General features: G+C 35.1%; 1 protein-coding gene and 1 pseudogene across 1 annotated transcript; both read right to left on the bottom strand.

Moving 5' to 3' along the window:
• Positions 1 to 545: 545 nt before the first annotated feature.
• LOC144851732 (small ribosomal subunit protein uS14) lies at positions 546 to 1,919 on the bottom strand. The gene is made up of 3 exons (XM_078709327.1): positions 1,780 to 1,919; positions 965 to 1,064; positions 546 to 770 (listed from the first exon to the last, which is right to left on the bottom strand). Exons 1-3 carry the CDS (start codon positions 1,839 to 1,841, stop codon positions 762 to 764), a joined length of 171 nt encoding a protein of 56 aa, XP_078565453.1. The 5' UTR covers positions 1,842 to 1,919; the 3' UTR covers positions 546 to 761.
• Positions 1,920 to 4,643: 2,724 nt separating this feature from the next.
• Positions 4,644 to 5,750, bottom strand: LOC144851818 (retinol dehydrogenase 12 pseudogene; annotated as a pseudogene).
• Between the last annotated feature and the right edge of the window lie 3,048 nt (positions 5,751 to 8,798).

Raw genomic sequence — 8,798 nt, 5'->3', positions numbered from 1 at the left:
TGAAACTCTATTGTGACACTCGCTTTATATTAATATAATATATTAATACTTTTACACTCGTTTGCTGTCAAGTAATACTGTACTACGGTTTGTCATTCCAAGCCAACTTGACATTTCGTCGCATGAAATAGTTTTGATCAATGCGTTTCAGATATAGGAAAAAGCAAAAGGAAAAAGGATAAAGAAAGTGCTGTGTGAAACAAAAAATAGGACGTTTACTAGTGACTTGTGCAAACAATATGGCCAATTGTCTGCTTGTAACTTTGGTAAATATTGTATTCTAAAGCTGTCTACACTATCATATTTGGCCACATCACATTTTTTGTCACATTAAGTTTGATAGTGGAGACAGAGCTTTAAACTGGAAGTCTGTGTGTGCGATGATGTTACATCTAAAGGAAGAGAATTACTCCATGATATTCGAAGGATGATGAAAAGAGGAGGAACTTATATATATATATTGGTTCTAGACATCGCTTTGACTTATTTATTTTGTAATACCAACAAAAATATGTGCAAATCAATTAATAAACAAAATGAACACATTTTCTGAACAAAGATCTTTTATTACGGAATCCTCATAGGCGTTTCCAGAATGTTATACTGTATGTACATTAATTAGCATTAGTATAAATGGTTTGCACAATCATATCCATGGGTTTCTTTCTTTCTAGTCTTTAAGATGTTGTTTGTTTTACAGTCTTTCATCTTCTCTTATCTAACAACAGCGCTACTCCCTGAGAATCCATAAGCTTGATCTGTTAGTCCAACTGAAAATAAAAAACAAAGTTTCTTGAGTATAATATAATAATTCACAGTTGTTTAATCAAATTTATGTAAAATGAGACATGGGCTTGTTTCTGATACAAGCCTCTTGAATCACCTAAGGGCCAATTTACACAGACAAGCGGAAACTGTGTATCTTGTCCCATCTTGCAATTACATGACAAATGAAAATATTTACCTTCTGGAAACCAATATCATTAGCGTACATTCTGAAGCACTGTCTACAAATGTTTAAGCCATATTTTCGGATAAGACCATGCCTATTGCCACATACACGGCTGAAAGATACAAAAATACAATAATCTACAGTAATTCACCTCCGTATTTCATGGTAAACTGTTGTGAAATAGGGTTGCCCTGACTGGGGCCTGGGAAACTAAGTAATATTTAATTCGCAGTCTGCATTACGCTAGCCGTCCTGCAATCCAGACAATTCTATACCCATCAAGAGCAATAATTAATAATAATAGCCAAAATGGTGAGAAACCAATGCGCACCTCTGTACATTCGGCTGGCTTAGGATAGGACGAAGCGATTGCATAGTATAGACACAACCTACAGTAAGTACACACTATGCTAGTCTTTATAATTTATATCATTATCAAACGTAGCTCTCTCTCTAACTCTATTTAGATTATAAATATAAATATGTCTGAAATTGAGTTACGCTTAGTTAGGAGTAGATTGCAGCAACATTGTAACTAATTTCATTATTTGTTGGCTCCTTTTTCTTGTCATCATCAAATATTTAACTTCTGATTCCCAGCCCATGTACTGTAGGCCCATCGTCCATCATTCAATCGCAATTGCCCGCCGCGACACATGTTCATGAATTGGATGATGGTCCGTCGTCGCGCACACACCGCACTGCATGCGGCTAACTTATAAACCGGTAAATTTGTTATTTTCAGCGAGCAAGTTTCAATGAATTGATACTATTCACAAAGTAAAATAAACATTAAACATTCCTAGCCATAAATATCATCAATTTACCATGTCCTAGAGCCTGGGCCAAATTTTCTTGGATGAGAATACCAAATATTATCGAAACCCATGATGGCGATTTATGCGAAAGGGCGATATACCTTATTCTCACAACGTTGGTTGAAATAATTACCCACAATTCAATAACAACTGTTCACGATTTTTTAAATCATAAATGGTGTAAATTGCATGATATGTTTCACAACATACTTATATTTCTTATTAATTAAAGTCTAAGTAGTTAAATTGGCTTATTCTAAATTTTTTTCTAGCAATTTTAGCGGTTTTATATGATATGGTGGCTTATTGATGGGTGTCGGTTTTAGGGTAAGATCATTCGCGGCGAGTACTCTGGTTCCCGGCGATTTTATTAATTGCATATGGAACGCCGAAAATGCATTTACTCTTATAGTCAAAGGCTAAGCACGTTAGCCTAGTATTATTATCTGCTATGGGGCAAGAAGATAATTGTCTTTATTGATCGTATGGTGCTTATTCAATATACTGTGTACAATATCATTTTATCATCACCACATTCATGCATCATAGTCGCATTAAAGTCCTAAAAAAATAAATGACATTACACCACAATAAATAACTTCTAATAAAATGTTTTTATTTTTACCTCACAATGGTTCATAAAAAAATCATAAAATATGTAGGCCTACAAACTGTGTACCGTAATAGTATGGTTATCAACAAACGTCACAAAACACTAATATTAAGCATTCTCGATTTGTATCATTTTCCAATATTTACTATACTCTGTGTAGGCCTACTACTACATAATCAACATGCAACATTTTTATAGGCCACGCGCTACGGTTATGCACTTGTTGTGAGCGTTGGATTACCATGTCTAATTAACAGTAGGAAGGAGATATGACCGGTTACATCCGCTGAAGGCGTGTTATCTCATCCTCCTTGAGAACATTGAAAAACAGCATTGACTATACACATAATAATTGGGCATACACACAGTATACATTACTACTAATACTATTTACGCAACTGATCTAAAACATTAACGAGGAGACATATAATTCGAGCGTTTAAATTATGATAAAAATTGTGCGGGCAAAATATGGATGCGCGCACACACAATGCGGCATTGAGTGTGCGCGCACCCATATTTTGTCGCGATAAAAATACCCTGTAAATTTAAATATTTTAGCACCCTGTTCTAGCACCATTTTTGAAGCACCAATATCTTAATAATAAATAATAACGCTACATTCTTTAAACTATATTAGACTTATGCTTATCATCAGTAATTAGTAATAAATAGTTTTTTGACACACTATACCATAAGACTATCATTAACGGTTATAGTTAGTAGTAGAACCTCTAATTTGGGACACCCCTATTCAGGGGACACTGTTGTGTTCAGGTGTCCCCTTAATATGGCATGGTTCTACTGTATCTAAAACACGTACCTCAAGTCAAAATTGCATATGTATGTTAAACTATTATACTAAGTTACATGAGTACGTTCTGTATTTTTGAGTTATTTAATGTCTGTACTACATAAATATGGTTTTATATCATTATTAATTATGAGTTACTGGAATATATCTGGTATATTGCATTCAAGTTAAATATCTATTTTGTCATATTGCAGCAAACATTTATGGATCATGGCAACATTATTCTACTTCAGTTACTGCATGCTCTTTTAAAATATTTAACATATGATTTTATTATTTTTCTGTTACTGCATGACATTTTTTCTGTAATAACATATATATATATATATATATATATATATTCAATGTAGAGGTTATGAGGAAGTCAATACACGGTGTGTAATGGTTTCCCTGGAGGAAATAAATGGTTATCAGTTAGTTAGTTCTAAAGAAAGCCAGTGCTAAATAATTGCATGAGGGCTAAATAAGGAAACAAAATGTAGTTACTGCAGTAACTGCAGTAGATGAAATGTTGACATGGTCTCTTTATAGTTATATATATATATATATATATTATCCGTTATTCTTTAAAATATTATTATAAGCATAGAATTGTGAACAATATAAATATTGCCTTTTGTTTATATTACTACAGACCACTCAATACAAGAACATTGTCTTATTATGTCATAGTATGTCATGTAGAATTCTCTGTAAATTTATTGCATTTATCTCACTCTTAGGCTCTGTCTACACTATCAAACTAGTTTGACAAAAAACGTGATGTGCCAAATATGGTAGTGATATGACGTCATGGTGTCCATATGTGGGCACATCACATCTTTTTGTCACATAAAGTTTGATAGTGTAGACAGAGCTTCAAAGGAATATAATACCATTACATCGACTGTCGACTATATTGCATATCGTGTATATGGAAACATGTTGTCGATACTATTAGTAATTACAAAGGTAAAGAATACGACCAATACCAGATCAGGTGACCATTCTAAAGCTCTGTCTACACTATCAAACTGTATGTGATGTGCCCATACTGTATATGGACACGATGACGTCATATCACTACCATATTTGGGCATATCACACATTTGTTGTCAAACTTGTTTGATAGTGTAGACAGAGCTTTATGGATGGAGTCATCATCACCATGGACCTGAACCCAGAACCTTAGAATCGACAATATCGTCCTAAATTGCTCTTATGCACATTGTATCCACACCGTTCCGTTTGTACAAAATCAAAAGAAACCTCTTTTCTAGTACGCATTGCCTGAAAGTCTTAGTTTTTCACAATCGCTTACGATTGGTCATATAAACCAAAACAATATTAAATTAATACTATCCTACGCAAATAGGCCTACTATCAATTTGAAAATGACTGAATAAAAATAATACTTCTAAAATTTTAATTTTTTTTAAATAGAAAAATAAAGCGGCGGCGCGGCAAGTCTGTCACAATCGCACAGTACGATTGGTCATTCAGTGCTACGCTAAATTTAAGCAATTGAATAAAACAAAGTTCTTTGGTATCAACATGCCTCCGCGATACTAACTAAAATAACTAAATCATTATGCTAGGCCAACAAACCTCTCACTGACATCCCACAATTTTTTTCTTATACCGTCATCCCTTGCAGACGTTCCGACCTGTTTCTTAATACAATCACTAAAATAACCGCCATGCGCTTCGTCTAAATCATTAGACACTGCGCAATAAATTGATGTTTGCGCTCCTTGCATCGGGGACTTGAGGATATACCAAATAAAAGGCCAGATGAGACGATATACCCAATCTCTAAACAGTCGTCGCACGATCATCGTGTTGACACCACCAGGATTCACCGAGCACACCGTCACGCCGGTGTTGCTTAGTCGTTCGCGTAACTCGTTCGCTAAGTACACATTTGCAAGCTTACTTCGATTGTACGCAACAACTCGGTTATACCCCTTCTCGGAATTCAAATTATCGAATTCAATCGATCCATAAGCGTGGGTTAGCGACGAGACGATGACAATTCGGCTTGGTGCAGACCGTTTTAGGAGGTCAAGGAGTAGGTTGGTGAGAAGAAAATGACCTAAATGATTCACTCCGAAATGTGATTCAAACCCATCTTCTGTCTTGGAAAACGGATGGAAAAATATGCCAGCGTTATTGATAAGAACATCTAGTTGTGTGACTTCTTTGTTAACCTCTTCACAAAATTGTCGAATAGATTTAAACGAAGCCAAGTCCAAATGTTTGACTTTCAGTTGACTATTGCCTGTTTTACTCACTATCTCCCTCTTTGCAGTTTCCCCTTTAATGACGTCACGGCAAGCCAGGATCACACTCGCGTTGCGACGTGCTAAGTCCATTGCTGTTGCTTTTCCGATTCCGGAGTTGGCTCCGGTGATGATGACCGTTTTTCCGGTCATGTCACTACTGCTCTTGCAAACTCCTCCGACAAGATAGTACTTGAGTAAGGCCAACAAGAGGAAGCACACACCCATAGTGGCAGCAATGGTCATAGTGACGTCATCTTGAAGTTTGTCGGTATTTCTTCCAACCATCAAGGTTTCGTTTTGTTCCATTATTATATTTTCTGAAAAGAAAAAGAGAAGGTAAGATTTTTTTTTAATGTATTATATAACCACGAAAATTAAGAGGCATGACGTAAAAAAAAACCAAAAGAAACACGCGTTGACAAACTTGGTTTCTCAATCTTTAAAACGAGACAGAGCAGGAAGGAAATCATTAACCAGCAGAAATCAATTACACCGCCTTCATTTTTACCGCAGAATTCCGAAGGTTTTTGTTATTTATTTCCTATATAATATATTTAGTACCGTATTTAATAACGTCGTTCATAAAACTTATTGAAAAACCTTTAATAAAGCTCTGTCTACACTATCAAACGCACGGACGTAAACGCTACGCGATACGTCTTGTGTTAACGTTGCGGGGCCATACCCACCAGCTTAACAAATAAAGAGAGAAATTGTTTTACAAGACACACTTACCAGACGACTGAGAATTTAATAAATTGTTATTAAAGACCTTGTTGTAATTACCCTTCTTCATGGACGGACGGTATAATTTTATTGAAATACGGTAAAGTTATTCATTACAAGGATGTTTACACGATCTGAGTTAAGTATTATTATAAATATGATATTAATAATACCAGCAAATAAAGAAACTGACGCGTATTACGAGGGGGCGATCCTCACTCTTCCGGGTATCTATTTAGGCCTTGGTAGCAATGGTAAATAGAAAACGCAATGAAATTGTAGGAGGCCTCGATTTGATATGTCAAAATGGTTAATTTACTGTAGGCCTACTCGTTGCTATTCGTGTATGTTTAGCGCGCGTTTGGCGTAGTAAGCGCTGCGTCTTAATACACAGAAGTTCAGTGGTAACACAATGTTTACCTTTAATTTGCATTCCTGTGTGAATACTACCTTATTTTAATGCCATTTCTAGTTGGGATTATGTAGGCCTATATTCTCTATCAGGAGAATGTACACAAACATTAATAGTGCAGGATCCAAGATTTTGAAATAGTGGAATGGGGAACTCGAGGAGGGGCCGAAACATGTTTGTGATACTAAATGCTGCTTAACTTAAAGTTCTGTCTACACTATCAAACTAGTTTGACAAAAAAATGTGATGTGTCCATATATGTACATCATGATATCATATCACTACCATATTTAAACATATCAATACCATATTTGGGCACATCACACATTTTTTGTTAAACTAGTTTATTATTATAATGTTAAGTTAAATGTAATTTTCAAAATTGAGAGGCGGCGGGTTGGCTCTCATCCTTTGAATCTACTAAATTATTATTTTGTTCATACTGTAGGCCTGCCTTATAAATTAGAAATGTATTGAACATTACGCCGTTCATACACTAAAGCTCTGTCTACACTATCAAACTTTATGTGACAACAAAATGTGATGTGTCCATATGGACGTGATGACGTCATATCACTACTATATTTGGGCGTATCACTACCATATTTGGGCATCAAAATAATAAACTAGTTTGATAACAGAGCTCAATGGGATACAGTATTGAGTGTGTTTAAAAACAAAGCAACCGGCGTCTACTTCCTGTCTAATTATAGAGGAGTATGCCAAGAAGCAGCATTCAAACAATTCAAAATGAAGAAAGTGATCTTACCGAAATCCATTTTGTATATAACTTATTCACTAATAAGATAGGCTACTTCATGAAGAAGAAGATGTACAGAACAAAAATCATTCACAACACATATGTCTACCCAGACAGATTTGTATAAGCCCCGTTGATTATTGGCACTGTGTGTTCTTCGGGGCCTATACTAAGCATAAATGAAGCACGGTACATGACTTATACGAACACGTCGTAATTGGTGACTCATAAGAAGACAAATCTAATAGTTTATTGACCTTTTAACTTTTAATGAACTACTTGTAATTCACGTGCGTGAAGTGTTATTATTTTACTTTAGCGCATGGAAAACTGATGATTTAAGCATGGAGCTATAAATTAGAATTTATAGCTCCATGATTTAAGTCATTTAGTGACACTTATCAATAAATCGATTACTAATCGATCGATACCAAACAATATACAAACACATTAGACTAAAAATAATAATCAACTCCGATCAAAGAATAATTGTAATCCAATTAACTGTTGATTTCAAGAAAGTGGGGTGGGGGGATTTTTACGCATGTTGATGATAAAATGGCGGTATAATTTAATATGGCATTGGCTATATTATTATTATTTTCGTCTAGGTCACAGTGACTAAGGAAGCTCTGGTTTAAAGGGCAATAAAGAGCATAAAAAACGAAATTTAAACAAAAAAATATATAATGGACAAATATTACTATTCAGAATGTTAAGTTTCCAAGTCAGTGTACTGTAGTATTTAGAAAAAGGTATGGTTAGTTGTATTGGAACTTTCCTGTACTCTGAGATAACAACAAAAACAGGCCATATATTTAATGCTTATCTATAATCATTTATTTGACGTTTTGATTTATAGGCCTATATTATATAAACAACAAAAAAGTATTTATTTCCTCAAAATGACAAAATATAAACCAAGTAGGCCTAGTACTAGGCCTAGGCCTTGTATTATTAGTATTAATTAAGTATTACAGGCTGCGCCTATTATTAATAGTATTACTACTACTAGCCTACTGAGGAGATAAGAACAAGTTCTCGTCCGAAACACTGAGTATCTGAGATTAAATCATGAAAATGTAATTTCGCTTTACCAACCGTTCTCTTTTATGACACACATCACGACACTTTTGACGACTAGGCCTATATCTCCTCCTCCCCACCCCCACTGCACACTGTGTGTGTCGAGAAAGTGGGGAGAGGGGTCCGGCGGGTGGTAAGAAAGAAATGACATTTCATCAACAAACAGCTTTTTATATAGGCCTAGTTAGGCTACCTATTAGGTCCTAGCTAGTCAGTTGAATGTCAAAGTCAATACTCACACTTTGCATCGTATTCCTCTGGAAGATGTTGATATACATTATACAGTAATAGATAGGGATGTCCTTATATTTAGGCCTACAAACTATACTGTATAAAACAAATAAAAAACCAAC

The sequence above is a fragment of the Antedon bifida genome, chromosome 9, assembly GCF_963402885.1.
Source record: "Antedon bifida chromosome 9, ecAntBifi1.1, whole genome shotgun sequence".
Taxonomy (NCBI): Eukaryota; Metazoa; Echinodermata; class Crinoidea; order Comatulida; family Antedonidae; genus Antedon; species Antedon bifida.
Note: the sequence above shows the minus strand (reverse complement) of the source record. Positions and strands in the feature narration are given on the sequence as shown.